This window comes from Panthera leo, chromosome A3, assembly GCF_018350215.1.
Source record: "Panthera leo isolate Ple1 chromosome A3, P.leo_Ple1_pat1.1, whole genome shotgun sequence".
NCBI lineage: Eukaryota > Metazoa > Chordata > Mammalia > Carnivora > Felidae > Panthera > Panthera leo.
In genome coordinates, this window is record NC_056681.1 from 99,820,590 (window position 1) to 99,847,104 (window position 26,515).

A 26,515-nucleotide genomic window follows, 5' to 3' on the forward strand; every position below is an offset into this window, starting at 1 on the left:
AGTTTCAAAAAGCTCTTAGATGCCAGTGCACTGCTGGCCAAATAAGGGGGATAGGGATGCACTGGATGCCTATAGGCTAGTCGGATAGTACTAGAAAAATTAAGGTTAGGTTCAGTTTTTGCTTCTGCCTAACAGGGGAAAAATTATTTTAAAAAAGTGAAGGTGAAGAAATAGTGACCAGCCCAGGGAGAAGAGTAGAAGCAAAGGTAAAATGGAGTGATGGTGATTATAAATGGTTGAAGATCAAAGTATTAATATGGTATGGAAGGAAAGCTCAATGTGCAGGTAAAAAGGAAATCTGTACTGGACTTTATACAGTTTAAAGGAACAACTTGGTCCGGGACAAGTGCTGAGAGGAGAAAGAACACTAAGGCCTAGCAAAAAGGACATTGATAGTCCCATTTCCATAACAGCTGCACAAGACCTGATTTCTAGTGAAATCTGAATCCTGATTTACTCAGTTGAATAGCTTTTCTTAAACAGTATTAAGATGACCACCTGTCCTCTCCATCCCATCCCAACATTTTCATTGGGAAGAAGAGGTGATGCACTAACAGGTTTGGGACAGTAGCATCCTTGCCTATATTAGAACTACCACGGAGTCCCTTCCCCAAATACCAGTCATGTAATGGGCAGGGCGTGGGGGCACTGCAGGGGAAGGGATGGCTGAACTTAAAAGGACATGGTGCCGAGGTATATTGTGTCAGAGATCTGCAAAACTATTGAAAACCAGTGTTTCCCCCACACTTAACAAGTGACCAAGATACCTCGTGGCACAGTTATTGCTAGCTAACCCACACAATGCCTTGTAAGAATGAGGTCCCACTTGACTTCAGTGGGATGCCCTTATACAGGCCCAACTTGCACAACTGTATCTGCTCAGGTCTATCTCCAACTAGATTAGAACGCAGAGGTAGTAGAAATGAATAGATTCAAGAGGTAGAACTGATGCAACTTGAAATTTAAGAAATGTGAGAAAAAAGGAAGAATCAAGGCTGAGGACTCAGGTGGCTTGGTCAAAAAATGCCATTCACTAATGAGAAGGAGGCCTGAGTTGGGGATGAACAGAAGTTGTTAGAATTTGAAAGCTTTGTGGGATATCCAGATGGAGCTAGTTAGATATATAGGTCTAGGGCGCAGGAGGGAAATTTAAGCATCATCACTGGAAACCACTGGAGAGGACATCATCAACCCAAGTGTGTACAGTGAGAAGGCAGCTGCCTAGGAAAGGCCCCCTGAGACCACTGTCCAAGGAAGTAGGGTAGGGTGGGGTGGGGTGAGGCATGGGAAGCAAAGCCTGAAAACACAGATGTAATCCTTTATCAAAGTTACTGGGACTGCCAATATACTGCCATGACCGTCTTTACTGCAAGACCATGAGCACCCAGAGCAGGGGCCTTTTTTCTTCCTTTTTCTCTATGCATTCTTACTTTCTAGCCCAATGCCAGGCTTTTGTTCATGGAATTGAGGTGCCTCCTGAGTCCCCCTGTACATCAAAGCCTACAAAATAACGGCAAACATGCCTTAATCCCTCACCAAGTTTGGTTAATTCTCTTTACATCACTTTGTGCTCACGAAAGGGCAGAAGGATGCTAAAATTTAATTTTGAGAGAATGCTAAAGCTTATTTTGAGAGAACTAGTACCAATCATCTGAATTTCCTTATTTAACTTGGTCCTACCTATTCTCATAGCTGCTACTGAAAAACTCACTGGCTATAATAGGAACAATAAAGGAACCACAACAGTAGGGAAGAGAAAATTACTCTGTGCATTTAGAACTTGATCACCATCCTAATCTTACCTGTAATTAACAAGACAAGTTTTAGGCTAACACTGTTTCATGATTCTTGTCTGTGAGTCTGCAAATTACAAGAGGCAGGGTACATCTCTTATAAGAGGGTTGTCTTTGAAATTATATGATCTCTGAGCCTTACTTTCTCCAACTGTAAAATAGGGGGCTAATGGCCACTAAGGGTTAAATGAAATAATGAAGGCATATAACAAGTACTTGAGAATAGTTTGGCATTATTGTTATCATGGCACATAAATCTCTTTCCCCAAGGAGCTGGTCACTTTAAACCTGACTCTTAGCCCTTTATCCTAGAATGGCTGTCCTAGCCCCTCAACCTTGAATTGATAAATTTTATCCTTGCTTTACTTTCTTGGCTCCTCTAAGATATCCTCTCTGAATTTAAAAGAACTATGAATAAAGAAGAAAAATATATAAAATATCAATTTCTTCACATTTCCAATGCATAGGTTGATGGTCCTATGACTGGCTGCTCCCACATCTGTACCCAACATCTGCCCCCCCTCAGAACTCTGAGTGCACAGGGTCAGAATTTGGCTCAGGGGGATCAGAATTCGAAGAATCTGTGTTTAAATGACTTGACTCTCCAACTGGCTCAAAGGGTCGCAAGTTTGCATAAGTCACCTCTTGGGCCAGCTGCTCCAGGGAAGGGCGGCCTAATACCAGATTTCGAAGTGAGATACAAGTCATCAGGAAGCTGAAAAAGAAGAAAAAGGCCAGCCAGTCCAAACTCCTGTTTCTACATAGGGATTCCTGCTGAACCCCTCATGGCCACCTGGTCCTACCTTCTTTCACTCAGGCATAAATGAAAATCTCCCCCCCGGTGACCCACCCATCCCAGCTGGAAGGGCACACCACTCCTTATATGGTCCAGTAAAGGATTCTAGAGTGAGGTAGGAATAACCCACAGGGAGGCTGGCGGTGAGCTGAGGCAGAACAAGACAGCAGGCCATCAGACACAGATCATTTAGTCTTCCATTACATCAGGGGGAAAAGAATGGAGAGGAAAAAGTATTTAGCACTAGACTGTCCTTTCTTGGGATTGTCCCTCCCGTTACCTTCACCAGAGAAAAGTTACCCAACTTGCAAACATCTGACGGCAATGACCAGTACTGTTGTCAGTATAACTCACCTGCGGCGGAAGATATAGAGCTTCCGTAGCAAGAAGCGGAAGAGCCGCTCATGGAAAGGGGTATTTCTCCGGCGTTCAAGCTCTTGGAGCCGTCGCTGGCGTCTAAGAAAAGTCTGAACCAGAGGTGTTGGCTCAGGGCCCCCTTTTACTTCCCCTTCCAGCAGAGGTTGCAGTTCTGGAGGTAGAGGCCCCATTTCTGCCCAGAAGATGGCAAAAAGAGGAATCACTGAGGTCATTCTCTCTTTTAGAACTCTCCTTTCACCAGCCAGAAACTTCAAGTTCATTCTTTAGTGGCTAGATCCTCATTCACAACCCTGACTTATAACCAGGTGCTTTCTTAGCCCAACTCTTCATATACTCACCAGTTCCATTCTCCACCTTCTCCTTTAATTCTTGCAGATATGCCAGGTCTTGCTCCAGTGCAAGCTCTGTAGTGTTGACATAGATGTACATGTAGCAGGAAGGACTGGGTGACATCGTATATACCTTATGGTACTCACCAGCAGGCAACTGACAAGGGAAAAGAAATGGACATACTTCACTCTCTAACCTTTCCCAGGCAGCCTATGGGCTTCCTACATTCCCCACCCCAACCCACCCCCCCTTCCCCCCTACCTAGACGTCTTTCTTTTCATTGTATTTTGGAGTCCGAAGGAACTGACTTCTAGAATCCTGGGTGAGGCTGTTCACAGCCCTGGGGACCCTTGATTTTTGAGCTCCCACTTTGGAGTCTATAGTAAATTAACTCCACTCATCTAAACTTTTCTGCCATTGTTAATTCCAACAAAATACCTGCATTTTTTCTCCCTCCTTTAGAGTCTGATTCTTTTGTTCTGCCACCAGCTCCACAATCACCTCCCCCTGCAGCAGCTGAATGCTAGTGTTGCCCAGGTCTTCACTCACAAAATTCTCCAGGTGCAGCCCTGCCAGGGGCAACAAAGTTCCCCAGCTTACCCCATGGAAGATGAAATAATTCCCTTTACCACTACCACCCTTCAGGTCTCAAGAACACTCCTCCCATCAGGAATGCCCCTCCCCTCTCCATCACAGGCAATGTCGCTGGCCAAGGAAACCACAGGGAAAGACAGCAAAGGTTCTTTGCTTTCCTCCATACCAGGGAAATCTGCAATGAAAACCACCTCAGTGTGGTTGTCCAGGCTGCTCTTGATTTCTTGTAACTTGGTCCTCCAGGGAGACAGGTCCATCAACAGTGGCTGCAGCCAAGATGTACGCTGGAATGGGGACCAGGCGGCCTGCACGATGTCCACACGAGGGTCAAAAATCCTTAGGAAAGAAAACCATGTTCTAAAGAGACCACAGCACCTACCCACCAGAATTTCTGGTTCTGTTCCCTTCATCACTGCTCCCAGATAGAGGGAACAGGGTTTCCAAATAGAAGAAATGGCTTATGTCAGCATATTATTGCCAGTCTGGGGCAGAGAGAGAAGGAGAAAGAGATTCTGGAGCATTGGGAAGAATGGGGGTTAGTGGCCACCTGAGGAGAATTGTGTTAACAGCATCTTAGGGAAAAAAAAAAAAAAAAAAAAAAAAGTCAGTTACCTTTTCTGCTGGTTGATGGTGCCCCCTGCTGGAAGCAATCAGCTATGCCCACAACCAATTCAACAGGGACATGCACCAGAGGACAGACAGCCTTTCAAGCAAGACAACACTGGGGAGCATGGGCTGTTCATCTTGGCAAAAGGAGTGGGACTTCATTTTTCCCCTTCTCTGTTCCCTGTGCCCACCTCTGCTGGAAGCGGTCATTGATGGAGACCCAAATATCAAAGTAGATCTGGGGCTCAGTGACATTGTACTTGGGAAGCAGTTGGCTCAGGCAAGTAGCATATTGCTTCAGCATGTCTGCATGATCCTTCCATCGCCGGCTCTGTGTGAATACCTGCCCCAAACCCCCACATTAGTCCCACCTCATCATTATCAACCTCCCAGATGGGTCATGCACTGTCAATGGCACTAAGAGAGTCCTGTCTGGTGCCTATTTTGACCAGGAAAAAAAAAAACCCTCAACTCGTCTCTGGGGAAGAATTGTTTATTGCTGGGCTTGATATACTTACCTTTCCTAAATCTAATTTCAATTCAAAGGAAGTGAATGACACTGCCCTATTTGAACTCACACAAAAGAAGGGTCAACCCGGCTCCTGAGAGGACAGAGTGGGCAGAGTGGACCCAAATTTGTTTTATTTTATAATTATATTTAGGACCAAATCAGACCCCAATGCTCAAGGGAGCTCTGAAGAACAGTAAGTTGTCAGCATCAGACATCTCACCCCAGGGTTAAGGTAGCCCAGCTCGCCAGTGCGGCCGTCACGGTAGGTGATCTTCACGTGCTGGTGGGAGCGCGAGTGTACCATCATGTCCCAGGAATAGCCATACAGCCCATTTGTCCAGTTGTTATAGCCCTGAAAAAGCAGGACAGAGGCAATCGGCCCAACAGTTCTCCTAACCCCATTCTCAACCGACACGGCCCCATACTTCCCTAACGTTGTGACCTCTGCCACTTCCCAACCTAACCCCCAGCCCACACATACCTGGGTGAGGAAATGAGAATAGGGCAGGAAGAGCTGCTCCAGGAGGTAGAGCAGGGTGAAGGCGGCACCAAGCTGATGGCGCAGCCCTGGCTTCTGGCCACCTTTGGCTCGGCTCCTCTTATACACGCAGGACACACTGGGCTGAGGGGCAGCCTTGAGGGGCAGCAGTTCTTGCAGCCTCTCAGGGAAGTGAGATACCAGCTTCCGGGGCCACTCAGGGGAGCAGAAGAGAGGGCTGCTGGCGAGCATGACGTAGGGGAACATACCTAGGAAGGCAGGGAGAAAATAAGCGTTTCAGGAGTTTGGTTGCAGGGAACATGGGTAATCCCCTCCACTCCCCTACTTCAGGAAGCCTCTCCCAGGTATTCTACTTGTGACGAAAGAAGTTCTTAACTAGAGGATTCTTACTTCCCCGAGATTCCTTCCTACACAACACGCTAGCTGAGCCCAGAGGCCCCAGTCCTCTCTTCCTGTTTACGGCCATTTTCCAGTGACTACATCTGGCTCAGTTTAACTCCAGTTCCCATCACCATCTCCCACTCCCAGACAACGTCTCCGGCCAGTCCCTCCCCACAAACCTGTGGCTTCCCATCTCCTACCAGACCACAGGTACTGACCGATGCTGAAAAGCTGGGAATTCATGCAGTGGAAGTAGGACACGAAGAGGAGGCCAATGGACCTCGAGGCATCAAAGAAGAGCAGGAAACCGGCTGAGAGGTCGAGCAGCAGTCCACACCAGTGCACCACTAGCAGACTAGTCATCTCCTCGGACAATACCAGTCTGTAGAGACCAGGAGCAAAGGTCAGGCACCAGCCCACCGGAGAACCCAGCATTCACAGCAAACTCCACCACCCTGTCCTTGCCAAAGGATGTACCATAGCAGGTGGATAGAACTCTGCACAAAGACACCCTATGGGAGTTTCCAACCCCTTTTCATTTCCACACACTTTAGCGGTTCAATTTTTTTCCACATGCCCTATGTAATAAGTAGGGGCAGATTCCACAGAGCAAATTTGATTGAGAAGTGAGTGTACTTTAGGGAGTAGGTGTTTTTTTTTTAACGTTTATTTTTATTATTTTTAAAAAAGAAATTTTTTTTTTAACATTTATTCATTTTTGAGAGGTGGAGAGAGACAGAGCATGAGTAGGGGAGGGGCAGAGAGAGAGAGGCAGACACAGAATCCAAAGCTGGCTCCAGGCTCTGAGCTGTCAGCACAGAGCTTGATGCAGGGCTCGAACTCACAGGCTGAGATCATGACCTGAGCTGAAGTCAGATGCTTAACCCACTGAGCCACCCAGACGCCCCTAATGTTTATTTTTGAGACGCACGCACACACACACACACACACACACACACACACACACACACACACAGTATGAGCAGGGAGAGGGCAGAGAGCAGAGAGAGAGAGACAGAATCCAAAGTAGGGTAAGCTGTCAGCACAGAGCCTGATACAGGGCACGAACCTACGAACCATGAGATCATGACTTGAGCCAAAGTCTGAATCTTAACTGACTGAACCACCCAGGAGCCCCGGGAGTAGATTCTTCATGGAGTTTATAAATGAGAAGAAACTGGGGTACCTGGGTGGCTCAGCTGGTTAAGAGTCCGACTTGGGCTCAGGTCATGATCTCGTGGTTCATGGGTTCCAGCCCTACATGGGGCTGAGTGCACAGTCTGCTTCTGATTCTGTCTCCCTCTCTCTGCCCCTCCTCCCCAGCTGATTCTCTCTGTCAGAAAATAAACATTTAAGAAGGAAGGAAGGAAGGAAGGAAGGAAGGAAGGAAGGAAGGAAGGGAGGAATTTTAAAAGGTGAATGCCTGACAGGGGCACCTGGGTGGCTCAGTGGATTAAAGTGTCCGACTCTTGATTTCATCTCAGGTCACGATCCCACGGTTCATGAGTTCGAGCCCTGCGTCAGGTTCCACACTGAACGTGCAAAGCCTGTTTGGGATTTTTCTCTCTCTCCTACTCTCTCTGCCCTTCCTGTGCAAGCGCTCACTCTTTCTCAAAATAAATAAACATACTTAAAAAATAAAAAAATAAAAAGCGAATGCCTAACATAATAAAGTCAAACTTTTGGAACTGGGAAAGAACAGGGAAAAAGAAAGAATAAAGTAAAAGAGGCAAGGAAAAACAGAAGGAAAGGAGAATTCAAGAGAGGCAAACCTCTGTTTCCTAAAGAGCTTGCAACAATGATTTTGTCAGAGCAAGGCCGCTGACTGTCCATCTATGTACACTGGCTGAGGAGTCCCGGCGAGAGGCCGGGGCGGCAACACAAGGCACCACCTATGGCGGCTGAATGAGCACGGACTCATTCACCAACTCACTTCATTCTGACTTTCGTCTTTTAGTTTGTTCCCTTTGTTCTTGCCCAGGGACAGGTAAGCCTAGATCTTTTGGTATCACTGACTCTGCCTTCTGCTGAATAGGAAGATAAGTGGCCAGAGGAAAGCATGTGGCAAATTCAGGCAAAGCAGGGAGGGCAGTTGTTACCGTAAGCCTGGGGGAGGTGAGTCACCTGCTGTGTACCTGTGCCTCAACGAAAACTCTGCCCTGACTGCCACTCACTTGAAGGGACTGAAGAGCCAGTGCCGGGACAGGTACTCCATGGAATAGCCTTCAACCCAGTCTGCGTCCAGCTTTTTCACACCCGCAATGAAGTACACAATGAAGATCTGCAAACACAAAATGCAAAACGAATGTTCAAACAAAAAAAAGAACCCCGTTTTCTACAGACTACTGGCAATAACACAAGTTCTGATCTGAGTTCAGGGCCTAAGGAAGATTAGATTCACTCAACTGGGATAGTCACTCACCCAACAAGTATTTATTGACATTCTACCAATGCCAGGCACAGTATTACGTACCAAAGAAAGTCATGAAGCATATATCTCTCATAAGGATGTCAATCTAGCAGGGATAAAGCTCTATTCTTTCCATGACAAGGTAAGAGAACCCAGAGACTAGAAGACAGAAGAGGTGGCCTAGCTTTTCAGCAAAAGGAATCCAAGGAGGCAGAGAACAGTGGAGTCCGGCAGCAGGATGGCCACGCTGACAGTGGGTATCAAAGATCACCTCCCTCTTTCCTCAAATCCTGTACCTGGCCCCGCAGCACAGCATAGTTCCAAAGGGGCACGTGGGCATTCCGCTTACGGGCATTCAGCAGGCCGTCCACAGACCTACACGAAGAGAAGCAAGCAGTAAGGAGAGTTTCTTAGTCCAGCACATTTCCACCTTTCTTTTTAAATGTAATAACCTCTCTATCCCAGGAAGTCTTCCCATATCCTCTTAGGTTCTCTGGGCTATTCTAAAGGTCTTTTAGAATTACATGAGCAAATTTAACAGTGACTAGGTCATGACAGAAATGTTACTAGTGAGTGATAGTGACAAAGAGTTCAGTGTTTACCATTAGTTAGTAAATTAGTTTGTCCTAATGGAACAAATCAGGGAAGGGACCATAGTGCTAGAATATGACTGAATTTGAAAAAGAATGAATTTGAGAAGAACGGTTGAAAAGCTAAAGGTATATGTAAACATATACTGCATTAAAAAAAAAAATTCCAAAATCTAAGACAAACTGACATTTCATAGACCTAGATGCCAGGATGTAGTGCTGGAGGGTACCTGCTAACAGCTACCTTGGGAGAGATACCCAAGACACTAAGACTAGATGTATTCTAGGGAGGCAGCAGCAAAACAGGTTTTCAAGAACACAATGAATGAGCAGAGAAGTTGGGGAAGGGGCACTTTACACTTGTGGTCAAGAGCACTGCAGTCTGTAGTTAAGGAGACCTGGATTCTCACTTGTGCCTCTTAGCCTGGTGGGTGACCTTAGGCCAATCCTTCCCTATGCCTTAGTTTCCTCATTTATAAATAGAACAGCACTATAGACCTCATGGCATTGTAATGAGGAAAAATTTAAAGTATTTAGTATAGTGTCTGGCCATGTGCAAAGCCTTCAGTAAAGGATAGGTATTTTTTCAAATTGTGTAAAAATTATAAAAATGAATCTTTTCAGGAGTATTCTGTCAAAACTGTCTTAATTTTATATGATCAGAGCTGGCTATTTTGAATGAATTTAAAGATTTACCAAAGGGGCATCTGTATGTTATATTAATAAATGAAAGTTAATTAATGACTGATAAATCAGTAACACACTCAACATTTGAGATTTTTTTCCCTATACCCATCTTACTGACATTTCATATTTGCATATTTGCTTTCACTTAATGCGGAGGGTCCCTAGAGATCATCCGCCCTGCCACCCTGTCTCCAAATCCCTTCACCACCTCCCATAAAAGATGGTCGCCTAAGCCGGAGGTGGGGGAGGGTTACCTCCTCCCAGGACAGCACTGCTGAGCGGCCCTGATGGGCCCTCTCCTTCTGATATGACTCTGCCTCACAGCAACCACTACTCTTGGCTCTAACTCTGCCCCCCTGGGCTCACACAGAGAAAGTCTGCTCCCTCTTCCACATGACCACCCTTGAGGTATCTGAAAACATCTATGTCTGGCTTTAGTCTTCTCTTCTTCTAAGAGGATTACAGGAAGTGGATAGATCAAGGCACCTGGGGAGATACGGAAAGAGTGGAGGGTTGGGAATGGAGCCATTTTCCTTTTTGTCATCCCAAGTGCCCCAACTCACTGATCCTTCCCCCTCCCGAATTCATCCGAATCAAAATGTGATCCTGTAACCACACTTTGCAAAGCACGGTTGAAAATATGCTTGCTGGGGCAAATTCTAGGACCTCACTGGGCCCCTATCACCAGTAACCATCCTGACCCGGCCAACCCTTCCCCCTTTCCCCTAGACTCATACCAGTAGTGGTTCGCATCCATGAATGTCAGCTGAAAGGCCAACAAACCATACAGATAGGAGTGGTTGTTCCATGACGTCTTGTCCAGGAGAAACACATACCAGTATGGCAGCAGGAATAACACACAGCTTATCCGGTAGCACAGGCCCAGCATCATGCCCAGTGCCCCTGGGATTTGTGGGGGAGAGGATTAAGAGATCAAAGGGTCACCACAGGCCCAGCTCCCCTGGGACAGGCTGTGGGTGGGATCAAGAAAAGTCATAGGACATTTTATCATCGGGTAAAACTAAATGAAAATTAAATGTTACTCTAATATTTTAAAAAGACTTATGGGATCACAGCTGAGATGACACACAGGTCAGCAAGATGAAATTATGAATCACAGCGGAAGTGAAATAATGAACCCAAGACTTTGGTCATTCACCAGCATGCTTTGTATTTCTTTGTTTTAGGTAGGCCAGGTAATACTCCCATCTCTCCCACACTTTCCCTCACCCAGAAACATGATGGTATAGACAAGATACATCCAGTCAAGTGGTAGTGGCTGCAGGGCATCCAGCAAGGGGAAGCGGCACACCTCCAGCCCATCCAGGTATCTTCGATCTAGGGAGCTGAGCCCCCGTTCCTGGGGAATGTCCAACACCATCAACAGCCCTGAGAAGGTAGTCAAGGAGGGGCTGTTAGCCCTCAGCAAAGGAAGAGGTGGAATACACTGGAATACAGTGGAATGCACCCAGCTCCAGGGTCAGACTTCTTACCTAACCCTGGCTCTGCCACTCACTCATTCCCTCAACAATAATTACTGAGCGCCTACTCTGTGCTAGGCATTATGCCGGTTATGTGATCTCAGACAGCCACCGCACCTCACTGAGCTAATTCTTCATTCCCTATTTGAGAAAGGGGCTCATCTTTTACAGGGTTACAAAGAGGATTAAATGGGAAAAGTGTACAAAACGCTATAAATACTGTTTAGGTTTTGATAACTTAAAGTCTGTCCTATGAGGCATAGAAAGTGTTCTAGGGTGGTGCTTCTCAAACTTTTTCTCTTCCTAGCACACCCAGAATATAGTACTTGGCTTACACACTAGAGCAAACAAAAGCAGCTACTCAGGTTCGGAGGACAGTTCCAGTTTAGGCAGGGTTTCTCAACCTCGGGACAATCACATTTTAGTCTGGTTAATTATTTGCTGGGAGGGGCTCTCCTGTGCACCATTAGGTCACAGCATCCCTGGCTCCTAAGTACACACCGGTCTGTGGCCAACTACTTCCTCTTCCCCCAAGTTGTGACAAATAAAAATGTCTTCTGGACAGCAAAACTGCCACCAGTTGAGAACCACTGGGCTAAGGGGATGGATATCTCAGCACATCTGTAACCCGTTCCAAGCATCCTTGTGTGGCCTATGAGTTAGGAAACTCTGGATTCAGGATTCACAGCCAAAATGTCTGCCCTGTCACCTAGCCATTTCTCTGAGGTCTAGTCCTCAGTATAGTTACTGGGCAACTTCATGCCACAAGCAAAATGGGTCTCTGTTCCTCTGCCTCTGTATTTCCTATGACCTCAGATCAAAGGATTTCTGGCCTCCAAACCCTAATCAGAGGAGACAAAGCTGGATTTGATCCTAAACTCCACAAAGATCTCTTCCAGGATATCAGTATCTTCAGCTCTAAGGCAAAGGGAGGCAAATCACTAAGTAAGTAACCAAGAAATGCACAAAGGAGGATTGTTATTCTCTCACCCAGCACCACACTGGCCCCTCCCAGAAACCGGACTTACCAAAGAGAAAACGGAAGACGGCCAGGCTGGCAGGATCCGTTGGTCGGTTCAGCAGGGTCACCAGCCTCCCCCAGCTGGAAACATCTGTCCACTCAAAACCCAAGAGTTTCACCATTCCGCTGCCCTGACTGGGCCCCGAAGTCCGTCCAGCCTTGTCTTTCTGTACTTTATCTGCAAACAACAGAGAAAGCGTGTGTGCAGGTGTGGGGATGGAAGTGCTTTAAAATCGACTTCTCCCCAAATCACAGAAATCACAGCCCCAACAGCCCCAGGGTTTCTGCCTACCAGGTTATCCCACAGATTCCTAAGTACTCTAACACCCTTGCAGTGCAACCCCTCCTTCTGGATCCTCCAATGCCCCAGAACCTCTCGCGCCCTGAGTGTCATCATCAGCCCAAATCCTCGGGCTGCAATCTCTCTCTACAAGCTCCTTCCTAACAGAGGCCCCCTTCCCGGGGTCCCACAGGGCAGTGCTACCGCCCCCGCCCCTCTGACACCAGCGTCTCTCTCTCTCTCTCTCTCTCTCTCTCTCTCTCTCTCTCTGTGCCGCAGGGGAGGACTCTGAGCCTACGTGAGTCCGACGGGGCCCGCGCGGACCGGGCAGACACCGCCATGGCTCCAAGGAGATAACACCGCCACAGACGCGGCGCGGGAGCAGGGAGCGTCCGACGGATCACTTCCCTGAGCCCCGCCTCCCCGACACATCAGCATGCGCACGGCTGGCCGCAAAGCGCCGGGACTGTCGTGGAGGGCTTTTGCCAGCTGCGCCGGCTCCCTGCTTGGCGGCAAAGGGAGGAGCGAAGAGCCTTAGTGCAAGCGAGCTAGCGCTTCAGCGGGCGTCGCCTTGCTTTGTGACAGAGGAGGGGTGAGGATGCCCTAGACCCGCCTCGTTTCAGCCGCCAGACCTGTCTCTCCCCCGAAGCGTTCCGAAGCCCCTCTATGCCTTCAGCCTTAAGATATCTCGGAATTCTGGCAACTTCCCTGGGCTCTTCCCGCCTCCATTAGGCGTCTCCAAGTTATGGTGTCCCTGCGGTGCTCCCAGACATGAGCGATGCGGGCGCAAATGTCAGACTGTTCCCCAGAAAGGTTAACCTCTGAGTTGAGGACACACCTCGAAGGGCTATCCCGGCATAGGGAGAGGGTGCGAGTTACTTTATTCTCTCTTCCGGTACCTGCCAGGGACCAGAGGTTTGAAATCAGCTGGGGAAGCGCACAACTGCAGAGGGGATGTAGAATATGGGCAGTGTGTAGATAAAGTGTGGTCGATCAGGGAGGATTCCTAAAGAGGTGAGGCTTGACCAGCACTGTAATATCTATTTACTGCGCTGGGATTGGCCAACTGCATCACTGGAGGGCATCCTAGAACAGCGGTTCTCACATTGTTTTGGTCTCAGGACACTTTGACCCAGCTGCACATTATTGAGAACCCTAAAGAGCTTTTTTATTTACCTGGGTTTTCTTTTTCCACGTTTACCATATTAGAAATGTACACTGAGAAATGTTTAAAATATGTATTGATTCTCTTAAAAAGACAAATAAACCCATTATACATTTACATAAATAACATTTTAAAAAATGTTTATGTTTGAAAGAAACAGCTGGGAAGGGGCGGGTAGAGAAGATCTAAAGCAGGCTCCCCGCTGACAGCAGAGAGCCCCATGTGGGCGCTGGAACTCATGAACTGTGAGATCATGACCTGAGCCGAAGTCAGATGCTGAGCAGACTGAGCCACCAAGGTGCCCCTACAGAAATAACGTTTTTATGCAAAAAGCATATTTCCCACAAAAAGTTACACAAGTAACACTACTACTACTACAGTAGTACTGTATTGTTTTACATGAAAATCTCTTTAATGTGTGCCTTAATTGGAAACAGCTAGATTCTCCTATCTGCTTCTGGATTTGATCTGGTGTTGAATGAAGTATACGAAGGAAATCTGGCCTCATAGATACTCAGTTGTAAAAGGAAAAACAACATTTTAATAACTTTTTTAGATAATTGTGGGTCTCCATCTTTGATACCTCACCTAAACTTAAAACTGGTAGTTTTTTAAAGGTTAGTTGGATGTGGACTCTGAAACCAGATCAATGAACTTTTATGCTTTGTTACATTAAATCATGGTATATCTTACACTTTGAATGGACCTTTTACAAAATCATGCATTTAGTCATTTGGAAAACATTGTTTCACTGAGTTATGCTGCTCTTCCAAATTCAGAGTCTTTTAAATGTTGGGAAGCTGCCAAGCTCACAGATACAAGTGGCAGATACAAGTTTCCCAAAACTTTAATTTTCACTTGAAAGCTCAAATTTTATCATTGGCAACAAATGCTGTCTATTGTTTTCCTTTAAGGAACAGTCACACTCCTTTCTTTTTTCAAAAACTATCTGCCAAATGTGCCAGTTGGAATAACCATAGTCTGTCCAATATCCTCAAGTAAAATGATGTTTCATTTTTTTAAAAAAGAAAGAAAAGGGGTGCCTGGGTGACTCAGTCAGTTAAGCGTCCCACTCTAGATCTCAACTCAGGTCATGATCTCCTGATTCGTGAGATTGAGCCCCACATTGGGCTCTGTGCTGACAGTGTAGAGCCTGCTTGAGGTTCTCTCCCTCCCTCTCTGCCCCTCCCCCGTACATGCTTCCTCTCTGTCTCTCTGAAAATAAATAAATAAGCATGAAAAAAAAGTCTTAAAGAAAAAAAAACCAAAGATACCCAACATCTTATTTTATTAGGGAATTGCAAATTAAAACGAGAGAATTATCAGAATGGTTGAAATCCAAAGCACCACCACCAACTAATGCTGGCGAAGACGTGGAACAACGGGAAGTCTACTTCACTGCTGATAGGAAAGCAAAATGGTATATAGCCCCTTTGGAAAAACAGTTTAGAAGTTTCTTAACAAAACTAAACATGGTTTTACCATGTGATCCAGCAGTTGTGCTCCTTGGCATTTACCCAAATGAAAAGTTATGCCCACACGAAAGCTGTGCCCAAATGTAAAGCAGCGTTATTCATAACTGCCCAAACTTGGGAAGCAACCGAGATGTCCTTCAATAGGTGAGTGGATAAACAAACTGACACATCCATACAATGGAATATTCAGTGATACAATGAAATGAGCTACCAAGCCACAAAAGGACCTGGGGAACCTTAAATGCCTATCCCTAGGTGAAAGAAACCAATCTGAAAAGGCTATATACGGTATGACCCAAACTGATAACCCTGGAAAAGACAAAACTGGTTTTAAGGCAAAAGATCTGTGGTTGCCAGGAACTGGGGGAAGGGAGGGAGAGATGACTAGGTGGAGCACATGGGGTTTCTAGAGAAGTGAAACTATTCTGTATGATACTGTAATGGTATCATGGTACATACATGTCATTATACATTTGGCAAAACCCATAGAATGTGAACCCTAATTAAACTGTGGGCTTTGTTAATAATAATGTATCGATATTAGCTCATCAATTGTAACAAATATACCACACTAATGCAAGATGTTAATAATGGGAGAAAAATGGGAGAGGGCTAAGAGGTGTATGGGAGTTGTCACATTTTAACTACACAAGTGGTTTTTGTTAGAACAACTGTGAGACGGCCGTCATCCTTGGGTATGCAAGGCGCTGTGTGCGTATTTCCCATTTCTTCACCCAAAATAGTAAAGGATGTGTACCCCAGTGTCAAGAATTAATAAAATTAATAATTTATACTGCTTCAGGGTGCCTGGGTGGCTTAGTTGGTTAAGCATCCAACTCTTGATTTAGGCTCAGGTCATGATTTCATGGTTCATGGGTTCAACCCCACCATGTCAGGCTCTGCGCTGACAGTGTGAAGCCTGCTTGGGATTATCTTCTCTCCCTCTCTCTCTGCCCTTCCCCTGCTTGTGTGTGCATTCTCTCTCAAAATAAATTAAAAAAAAAATGTGTACTGCTTCACTGGGGATGTCCTTAATTGAAAATGGCATTATTTGAAAATGCAAGTGCACAGCAGGGAGGAATACAATGACTACTACAATTTGGTGTCTCATTCCTGCTAAGTTGCCAACAATTTTATTACCCATGGTTGCTTTTGTATCATCAGTGCAAATTGCTTTTGTATCAGTGCAAATGGCAACATAATTAAAAGGACAAATAATGGATCCATATTATTACAAAGGTAGTTTTGTCCTTGAAGACCCCAGGGTTTTGTGGACCATGTGTTGAGAACAATTATCCTAAAGGGAAGGAATGTCAGGAATAGATATAAAAGTAGGGATTACTAGGGACAGATGTGTTTGGCAGGTAGAATCACTGGGCTAACTGTTCCTGCGGCTGAGGGTCTGGCCCACTTCTAGGTTATCCTAACAGACAGGGTAGGCCAAGTCACTTTGGAAGCCATTGATCTATTTATAGGGGGGAATCACTTAATCTGCTGTCAGCCCCAGTCCAAATGAATTTGGTGTGGGTTGGAAAGTTTGGGCTAGCTCTTCTAAGACCACTCAAATTAGATGGTTCCATTAAATTCAGCAATTATGATCTGTTATGTGACAAGAACTGTACAGGTTACAGAGAAAGAAACAAATTAGTAAGCTGTGGCCTCTGTCCTCTTCCTTGAAGGACAAGGAAACATAATAATAAAAGAATATAGAAATAATAGGATAATAACAGAATATATAAAATTCTGTGTATTTTTTAAAGTTTATTTATTTTGAGAGAGAGAGTACGTGCATATGTGGGGGGAGGGGGCAGAGAGAGGGAGAGAGAATACCAAGCAGACTCCATGCTGTCAGCACAGAGCCTAATGCGGGCTTGATCCCACGAACTGTGAGATCACAACATGAGCCAAAATCATAAGTCAGATGCGTAACATACTGAGCCACCCAGGCACCCCTATAAAGTCCTAAGTATTAAGTGGGGTTTAAAGTACTGTGGGAGCATTGAAGAGGAAATGAATTATGACTGGAGAACTCAGGAAAGTTTTCTGAAAACGTGAGCTGGACTTTGAAGGATGAGTATAATTTTGAGAGAAAAGAGGGAAATCAAAAGTTCTTAGTAGTCTTGGGTGAACGAAGAGCATTCTGGGTAAGAGAAGTACAGCTAATAAATGAGCTGTGGGAACTCAGTACCTCTCCACCCCATGATTTTAACTTGTTTTTGTTGAAGGGGTTGATTTCCAGTTTATCCTTTCAGGACCAGTATACAAAGACTCATGCCAGTTAGCATTCGTTTATCCATAAAATGGCCCAAAATCCAGGAAAGAGATTTCTTCATGGATCTTTTCTAATAAAAATTATCTTTTTATATGCACTGGAGACAAGCCCTCTTTCAGATCTCTTGATTCAGTACCCCAAACATTAAATGAGTGCCTACTATGGTTATGGCATATATTATTTTCTACAAGGGTACCAAAGTGAAGACATAGCCCCTATCTTCATAGAAGTTAGAGTCTTGGAGGAGTCAAATGTATATGCAGCTAATGGCAAAGCGTATTATAGATTCTATAAAAGATAAAATGTAATGGAGATCAGAAGAGGAAGAAGTTAACTTCAGTGGGGAAATCTTGAAGGCTTCACGCAAGCAATGTCTTAAATATTAATAGACTTAGTGATGAGTGAAGCAGGATATTTGCTCATCATAAGAAAAGTCTGCTTGGACAAAGATATAAAAGGGGATGGTGTGGGGGCTCCTGGGTGGCTCAGTCAGTTGGGCATCCGACTTTCTGCTTAGATCATGATCTCACAGTTTGTGGGTTCAAGCCCCATGTCGGGCTCTGTGCTGACAGCTGAGAGACTAGAGCCTGCTTCAGATTCTGTGTCTCCCTCTCTCTCTGCCCCTTCCCCACTCGCACTCTGTCTCTGTCTCTCTCAAAAATAAATAAACAAAAAAAAAGTTAAAAAAAAGGGGGAGATGGTGTGTTTGAGGAAGCACATATAATTTGGTATGATTGAGGGGAGTGGGAGGTGAGTCTCATGGGAGATAAGCTTTGAAAACCGGGTTAAGAAGAATCTTGGGATGCCAAACCGGGAACTTTGGGCTTTACTCTGGGGACCAGGTGGAGCATACTCAAATCTGTGTTTGGGAAGATAACAAGCAGCCCTGTGAGGAATGGATGGGAAAATAAGGGTCAGTTTGGAGGTGGATGGAATTGTCCAGAGAGGAGATAATACTGGTGTTACCTAGGAAGCAGGAGCTGGTGTGGAAAGGAGAGAGTGGATAGAGAGATGTGACCAAGATAGAATCAAGACTTAGTGATGTCCCATTGTGGGTGTAGGATGGTTTAGGGATCCCTAGCTTGGGAAACTGTGAGTTTCCCAAGAATGGGAGTACTGCTACCCAGCAGGAGGAATATGGGGAAAAGATAAAGGGCTTGCTTTGACTGTCAGAGGTGTCTGTGGAGAGGGCATCAGAGACGCGGTAGTAGCAATTGAAAGCAAGGTCAGGGCTGGAGATACAGATTTGGGGATCATCCAGAAATGGCTGCTACAACCATAAAGCGTTGCACTTCCCTAGAGAGACCAGGGTTTCAGCCTTAGAACTATTGACATTTTGGTCTATGTAATTCTTTGTTGTGAGACAGCTGTAGGAAATTTGGCACCCTTGGCCTCTACCCGCTGGATGCCAGTAGACATCCCCTCAGTTGCAACAACCCAAAATGTTTCCAGATGTTGTCAAATGTCCCTTGGAGGGCAAAATCAACCTCATAGAGGACTATTACTCCAGGAGAGTGCAGAGTCGGAAGTGAAGATGGCCAAGGGCAGAACCTTCTGCTTCTAAGGTCACAGTCAGAAAGGAAGAAGGCACATTAGAAGCAATGGGGGGAGGTGACTGTGTCACAGATGGGGTGGCCAGCAGTGTAACGGTCGACAAAAGGATTTGGAGACAAAAGAGGCCTTGGCAGTGGTGAGAGCTTTATGATCCCTCAGGAAGCAATTCCTGTTGTGCCTCCTGAATGTGCCTTTCCTTACTTTCTAGCCTTTCCCCAGAGAGGGAGTAAACTGCCCACTTGGGCCATAAGTAAGAAGACTGGGACAGATGTCAGTGTACCCCCAAAGATTGCCTGGTTGCTTTGCAGACTGTTAACTATTCCTCTTCCACTATTTTCTCATTCTACTTTCTCCATTAGTTTCTTTTTTCATTCATAAAGTGGTTTAGTAGAAATATAGAAATATATATCCATACCATTTAATCCAAATAATAACCCTGCAAAGCACCTTCATTCTTCTTCCCATTTTGCAGATGAAGAAACTGAAGCTCCCAGAGGGAAGTGGCTTGCCCAAGACTCTACAGCCAAGGAGTAGGAGAGCTGATACCCAAATCTTCTGATCACATAGGGACTGAGAATATTCTTCATCACACCGTGATTGCTTCTTTGACTGCCACTCCTACCACCTAGCATTTTTCTTTTCAGAGTGACTGATATTCCATCTCTCCTGGGATAGAGCCTTCCTTAACTGTAAGGGAATCGATGACTTGTTTCTCTTCTTGCACCCTGCCCATATTATCATTTCTTTTTCCTTTCTTTTTCTTTTCTTTTCTTCTCAAGTAAGCTCTAGGCCCAATGTGGGGCTTTAACTCATGACCTCAAGATCAAGAGGCACATGGTCTTCTGACTGAGCCAGTCAGGCACCCCCATCCGCATAGTACCATTTCTGCTCATTGTGCATTGTTTGGTGCCTGAGTGTCTCATCTTGTGAGGGCATTAGCAAGGTGGTCTTATGCCCAAGGGTAGCATTGTGATGTTTGCACAGTGAGGTGAGGCCAAGCCTGCAGGGATTCTGCATGGTGAAGACAAGGTGGAACAGGTTGCAGTCCCAACTCTGGGCCCTAGAGAATCTCCCTAATGGCTGCTGGATCTAGGCCAAGGGTCAGCTCCCTCAGGGACATCGATGTATATCCAAGGCTGGCAGTGGCATGCTAGACCCCAGTAACTCCTCAACTACTGTCACCTTGATTTCCACCCTGGAAATCCTCCTTCATTTCTTTCTGCTCTTCTCAGACATTCTACTCTGGCCCTTTGTTTCTTGGCACCTTTCATGTTCCCCTATCCACCATTGCCTTAGCATTTGGACATTTTTTTTTTTTTTTTTTTTTTTTTTGAGAGCGAGAGGGCGCCAGTGAGCTAGGGACACACACAGAGAATCCTGTGAGGGGCAAAGAGAGAGGAAGAGAGACACAGAGAAGGGGGACTGACCCAAAGCAGGGCTCCAGCTCACCCGAAGTGAAGCTCGTGCTCATCTGAGGTGGGACTAGAACTGATGAACCATGAGATCCTGACCTGAGCCTAAGTCAGATGCTTAAGCAACTGAGCCATCCAGGCGCCCTGGCATTCTTAATAATAGTAATCACAATAGCCACCATTTACTGAGGGTTTTTTCAGTGCCAGGCACAGACAGTGAGGTAACTGAGGCTTAGAGATGTCACATAAGTCTATCTAAGGTCACACAAATATTAAGGTATGGATCAGCATGTCTAATAGTAAAAGAAAAGAAACAGGTGAAATTAATTTTATCAATTTTTAAAATTTAATTCAATATACTACGACATTATTTCAACATGTCATCAGTATGTAAAATGACTAGTGAGATATTTACATTCTTTTTTTCATAACAACTCTTTGAAATACAGAGTGTACTTTATTTACTCTTACATCACTTCTCAGTTCATTCTAATTTGTTTAAAATTTTTTTTTGAGAGAGAGAGAGTAGGGGAGGGGCAGAGAGAGAGAGAGAGACAGAGAGAGACAGAGAATCTGAAATAGACTCCGCACTATCAGGGCTTTGCCTGAGGATGTGGGGCTTGAATACAAGAGCCATGAGATCATGATCTGAGCCAAAGTCAACCACTGAGCCTCCCAGGGGCCCCTCACTTCTCAGTTCAGATTAGCCATAGTTCAAGTACTATGTTCACAGTATACAGTACATAGTACTATGTGCACATGAGGTCAGTGGCTACTGTACTGGACAGCACAAGTACAGATCAAGGATTCTGACCTACCTCCACTTGACCACTTTATAGCTTTTTTTTTTTTTAATGTTATTTATTTTTGAGACAGAGAGACGGAGCATGAACGGGGGAGGGGCAGAGAGAGAGGGAGACACAGAATCTGAAGCAGGCTCCAGGCTCCGAGCTGTCAGCACAGAGCCCCACGCGGGGCTTGAACTCACTAATGGTGAGATCATGACCTGAGCTGAAGTCGGATGCTGAACCTACTGAGCCACCCAGGCGCCTCTACTTTATAGCTTTTCTAAGGATGGTGAAAGCAGGCTGGTACTGTCCATCGAAATTCAGGTTTGCAAAATATAATATCTAAATTGGGATAAGATTTCATTATAAAGTAGAATAAAGTGTCTCAAAACTGAGGTCCAAAATTTGTTAAATCCTTTGAAAAAGCATGTGTTAGAGAAGCTGACATTTCCCTCTTAGAACTGATACTTCTGGGATGGGACAGGAATGTTTGTTCCCTTTTGCGTGACCCTGTTATTGTTCTGTCTTCATAAATACCATCCAGGAAGACTGGATTTTCTCTGGCCTGGAGCCAGGTGGTGGAAAAATCCTTTGCCCTGGGGCCCTTCTCTGGTCCATAGGGCAGGCATCTGACCATTTCTGACTCGGCTCACCAACCCCTCATGGTGGCTCCTGAAGGGATTGTTGAACTCTGGGAGGAAAGAAGGGGTTGGTTAGCCATCATTTCCTGGTTATAACAGTGGATAGGTCTTTGTTCTGGACACTTTGCCAGGCACACTGCATGTGCTATCCTTTTATACCTCCCCACCATCCTCTGACATCATCACTAGCACCTGCAAAACCCAGAGAGGTGAAGAGGTTCATTCAGGGTCACACAGCTAATAACCCAGAGCTTTCTGACACCACAGCCAAAGATCACAGCATTCCAGACTTTGGAGGTTTTAATACTTTCTGACCAACCATAAACATGGGAACAAGGGTTGCCGACAAGAAATTTTCATATCTGTGTTCTGTTTCTATGTTAATTAGCCCTGGCAGGGTGCTTAGGGTTGATTTCAGTCTGTAAGTTTTGGGGTCAGATATTCAGGACATTAAAAAGAGAGAGAGAGAGAGAGCGCGCTTCCCTTTCTATATCGGGAGGTCCAGCGTCAGGAAACCTAGGAGGGCTGCTTGATCTTTCTTTTCTTGTTCCTGATGAGTTAGAAGACCTTTAGTGCCCGGGAGCCCTGTTGCTTTAAGCCTAAGCCCTGGTTTGGGAGGAGACTGGGAGGGCAATGGAGGGTGCCCGCCTACCTGGGGGAACCTGCCGGAGGTGAGGCTGGAACCGCTCGGGATGCGAGGTGGGCGGGGGCAGGCTGAAAGTTGGAGCAAGCAGGAAGTGAGCCGAGGGCCGCCCGGGAGGAAACAGACTAGGCGAGTTTGCCGCTGACAGGCCTGAGCCGCTTGGAGACATGGTGAGCGAGCTGAAAACTAGGAAGGGGCTGATTCAAAGACGGGCCAGAGTGGGCTGGGGGCTGGGGATCAGGAGAGCGCGGCGGCAAAGTCGGAGGGCTGGGCCAGGGCTGACTGGCCTTTCTCCTTTGACAACTTGACTGCAAAAAGTTCGGAGCTGCCTGGGCGGGTGTTCCTGCTTCTTCTCTACTCCCTCCCCTGACCTCTGTGCCGGCCTGGAGCAGGGTTTCGGTGGGGGTGGGGGATCCGAATTCCAGGCGAGGAGCTGCTGAGAAGCCTTTCATCTCCTCCTCCAGCCCTCCAGCCGCCGGGTGTTGTGACACCCCTGGGCAGCACCTCTGAAGTTCTCAGGGCGGATTCCAGCCCAGCGGCAGACACCCCCCCCCCCCCGCCCCCCGCGCGCCTCCCGCCTGCCTTTCACTTTAGCCCTATACCGAAACCCTAGGAATCTGTCTCTCTGCCGGGTCTGAGGAATCAGCCCCCTCTCCATAAACGTGAGGAAGAGAACTAAGGGTTTGTAAAAGAACCAGAAGTTGGATTTCTGTGATAACCCATTTAGTTTGGACCCACGGCTCCTGGCCTGTTTCAAGAGGTCTAGTGGGTCAGGGTGGGAGGAGCTTAATAATGGTTTTCCCTCCTTGTTCAAAAACCTTATCATCAGCCAGGGCAGACTGGCCCTCCATTTCCCCCAACACCCAGGCTGCTGTTTTTATTTAATATCTGCTTAAGCAGGCAGTCGTGGCTTGGTGCCTGCGCATGGTGCTGTGTGGTGGGGAAAGCAGAAGTTTGTGGCGCAATGACTGTCCCTCGTGGGGCCTGGTGAGGGACTTAGAGCCTGGTTGCTGTTGCTCTGGGTCACAGCAGTTAGGCTGGAGGCCTGGGACCCGAACTGCTCTCCAGCTACTCTCTTGCAGGGAAGGGGGGGTGTGCTAGCTGAGGGTGTTCTGCTGCCCAGCACACATATTTGTAACAAGGACCCTTTGGTAAGTAATGGTTTAGGGTTTCTACTTTGTAAGATGCCTGCTCAGCAGTTCCCTCTAACCCAATCAGAGGAGCAAGGAAACAGTGGAGAGGGATTTAGTGCTGTGTTTCTTTTCCTCATCAGGGGCCCTGAGAACCTGAAAAGAAATTTGATCCAGTCTGTCTAGCATCAGCACTCAACTTCCGAGACTTAAAAATGCATTTATTTTTTGATTACATGAGTAATACATGAAAACTTTCTTTTTGTAAACAGTTCAAACATTAAAAAAAAAAAAAAAAAAGCTAAAGTCCATCTTAGGCCTTCTCCTCCTCCAGCCTCTGAGGCTGAGTCTCAGTTCCTCCACTGCTTGACCTAATTAACCCCTGTGTTGCTGCCCAGGAGGAGGCCAGTGGAGGTGGAGGAAATGATCGTGTACGGAACCTGCAGAGTGAGGTGGAAGGAGTCAAGAATATCATGACCCAGAATGTGGAGCGGATCCTGGCCCGAGGAGAAAACCTGGACCATCTCCGCAACAAGACAGAGGATCTGGAAGCTACAGTGAGATGGGGAGCCCACTGGGGGTAGAGGAAGAGAGGGGAGGGTAGGATTGTTGAGGTTTGGGGGTTGGTGGTGTTGGGGGCAAAATGAATAGGAGGAAAGTCTGCCTTTTCACTTGTTTTGGGAATTGATGAGCGAGTCCCCAGTTCTGATTCTGCTCTATTCCACTGATTGGGACTGGGATCCAGGGAAGGGGTCCAACGATGGGGGAGGGTGGATGGGGCTGACTGTTGGAGGTATTTTCAGAGACAGACGACCCCGGTCAGGCCTTGCATTCTTAGGCTTCTCTCCCATGAAACTGATTTTTCTCTTTGAAGGCTTCCCTTGACAATCATTTGGACCTGACCTCCCCAGGGCAAAAATATTGGCTCTGGAAAATCCTCCTAGGGCCTTTGGCCTTCTCTGGGAGTTATTTGGCAGGGGGTAGAAAACTGCTGGAGTTTTGCTGAGTCTGCTTTCAAAAGAAGCTGGGAAGAGCAGTGAAATTCTTTGATCAAAGGGTCCTCTGCTAACTGAAGGCTAGAATAATATCTCCCACACATCTTGCTAGACCTCATTCCTCTCTCCCTCCAGCCAGGGGCTGAAGCCAGCTGCTCAGGGAGGGAGTAACTCTAACAAAGTAACTCCAATAAAGGCTGGAGCCTAAGGTTCCACGTCCACAGGGAGAGACTGGCCATGGCTTTCTGAGTCCTGTGTGTAATTTTGGGTATAGGTCCTTTGTCTCCTGTCTCCCTGGGACTTAGTGTTTCTTTCCATAGCGTAATCAGGGGAGCATGGCCCAGGGAAACTTAATTTCTGCAACTTGAGTTGAGGAGAAAGAGCAGTTTCTGTCACCTCCAACCTCCATGCTGCCCTGGCCCACCCTCCAGCCTCAGTAGTCCCCGTGGGGTGAGGGGTCATGGATCCAGGGAGATGTGACCATCTGGAGCTTGCACCCCTTGGCCCCAATGTGTGCCCTGCCAAGGTGGATCGTGCAGACAGTATCGCACCCCTGGGTGTGAGCATAGGTGCTTCAAGGTGCATGATGGTGCAGGGTAAGAAGAGAACGGGGAAAGCAGGGGGCCAAAGGGAGTCCAAGAACTCTAAATTTGAACGTGGCCCACCAGACTGTCATGAAGGCAGGAGGACAGAACATTTTTTGTCTAACAATCTGTTATTTCAACTGATCACTTAAGTATTTAGATGTACGGCGTGTGGGCCTCTGTTCCAGTGGGAGGATGCACTGGTTCACTCTGCCTTATCCCCCAACAGTCGGAGCACTTCAAGACCACGTCACAGAAGGTGGCTCGGAAATTCTGGTGGAAGAACGTGAAGATGATTGTCCTCATCTGTGTGATTGTTTTTATCATCATCCTCCTCATCGTGCTCTTTGCCACCCATGCCATCCCAACTTAGGGAGCCCCTCCCCTGCCCCCCGTCTTCCTCTTCAGGGAAGCCCTCCATAGTGGGTGCCAAGAAGGGCCCTCTCTCCCATCCTCAGCAGGAAATGCTGCTCTGTCCTCCCTCCCCTCATTCTGAGGCCCCGCTGCCATACTGTCTGCCCCAGGGAGCACCTTGGTCCCCTGGAAGGAGAGAGCCGGACCATGGCTGCATTTCATGGGCTCTCAGAGTTGGTTGGAGAGACACCCAGAAGGCCCAGCATGTGGCTGGGAAACTGATGGTGGCCGGTGGGCAATAAAGACCTTTCAGTATCTCTACACATGTGAGGTAATTTCTCCCCTTCCATTTTGCCTTTGGCCCTTCTATTTCTTTTCCCCCTGGGCACGCCTTCTGGCTGAGATTCTCGTATTTGAGGTCCAAGTTGTTGGAGGGGTAGAGAGTGTATATTTGGAGAAGAAAGATGGAGCCTCCTCATTCTTCTCTATTATCCACAGGTCTCAAGAACCAGAATTTTCTGAGGGTCTCAGCAAATGGAAAATTCAAAATCATTTTAGGGTGGTGTGCAAGACTCCTAAGTGTCCATCTTGGGTCTTGCCATGTCCCTTTGTTACTTTTCTGCAGGAAGCATTAGCCGAGACAGCCTGAGGGCCTCCTGCCTCTCCTGTCATTGCCATCTCTCTTCTGTGGCCCTGTTGCAGTTGAGTGAGGGGTTGGAGGAACCGGGCTGCTTTTCCTTCTCTTTGGTTCTTCAAAGTTCTTTTTTTTTTTTTTAAGTAATCTCTACAACCCATCATGGGGCTTATCCTCACAACCCCGAGATCAAGAGTCTCATGCTCTTCCGACTGACCCAGCTGGGTGCCCCTGGTTCTACAAAGTTCTATTTGTCTTTTGTCTGCCCCTGCCCCTTTGGGACTTAGCAGGGCCTCTGGGTCTCAGCTGAGGGGGCGAGCATCTCTCCCCATGTCTCGTGGTTGGGCCCAGTCAGTGTCATAGGACAGGGCCTATGGCCCTCCTTCCCCTCCATGTACAATAGGCCTCTTTGTCTTTGGGCTTCCCTCCTCCCCACCAGGTTCCACCTCATCGCCACTCTTTCCTCTCTCTTGGTTTGGGGAAAGGGTTCTTGTCATTTCTGTCCCTATTT

General features: G+C 46.8%; 2 protein-coding genes across 9 annotated transcripts; one reads left to right on the forward strand and one right to left on the reverse strand.

The window, feature by feature from the left end:
- Positions 1–795: 795 nt before the first annotated feature.
- Positions 796–19,313, reverse strand: GGCX (gamma-glutamyl carboxylase). 8 transcript variants are annotated; one of them, XM_042932869.1, is made up of 16 exons: positions 12,656–12,873; positions 12,085–12,255; positions 10,806–10,964; positions 10,313–10,478; positions 8,595–8,673; positions 8,063–8,169; positions 6,107–6,270; positions 5,490–5,755; positions 5,229–5,360; positions 4,689–4,840; positions 4,058–4,227; positions 3,736–3,866; positions 3,306–3,453; positions 2,944–3,139; positions 2,436–2,508; positions 796–1,500 (listed from the first exon to the last, which is right to left on the reverse strand). In XM_042932869.1, the coding sequence occupies exons 1-16, from the start codon at positions 12,696–12,698 to the stop codon at positions 1,417–1,419; spliced, it is 2,241 nt and encodes a 746-aa protein (XP_042788803.1). In that variant the 5' UTR covers positions 12,699–12,873; the 3' UTR covers positions 796–1,416. The 8 variants fall into 8 exon arrangements, with proteins under 8 accessions (XP_042788803.1, XP_042788807.1, XP_042788806.1 ...); XM_042932873.1 differs by lacking the exons at positions 796–1,500; positions 12,656–12,873 and adding exons at positions 12,990–13,256; positions 19,239–19,313 and having other exon boundaries at positions 1,865–2,508; XM_042932872.1 differs by lacking the exons at positions 796–1,500; positions 12,656–12,873 and adding an exon at positions 19,239–19,303 and having other exon boundaries at positions 1,865–2,508.
- Positions 19,314–22,230: 2,917 nt separating this feature from the next.
- On the forward strand, positions 22,231–25,691 carry VAMP8 (vesicle associated membrane protein 8). Its single transcript, XM_042932885.1, has 3 exons — positions 22,231–22,477; positions 23,836–23,994; positions 25,246–25,691. Exons 1-3 carry the CDS (start codon positions 22,475–22,477, stop codon positions 25,387–25,389), a joined length of 306 nt encoding a protein of 101 aa, XP_042788819.1. The 5' UTR covers positions 22,231–22,474; the 3' UTR covers positions 25,390–25,691.
- The last annotated feature ends 824 nt before the right edge of the window (positions 25,692–26,515 follow it).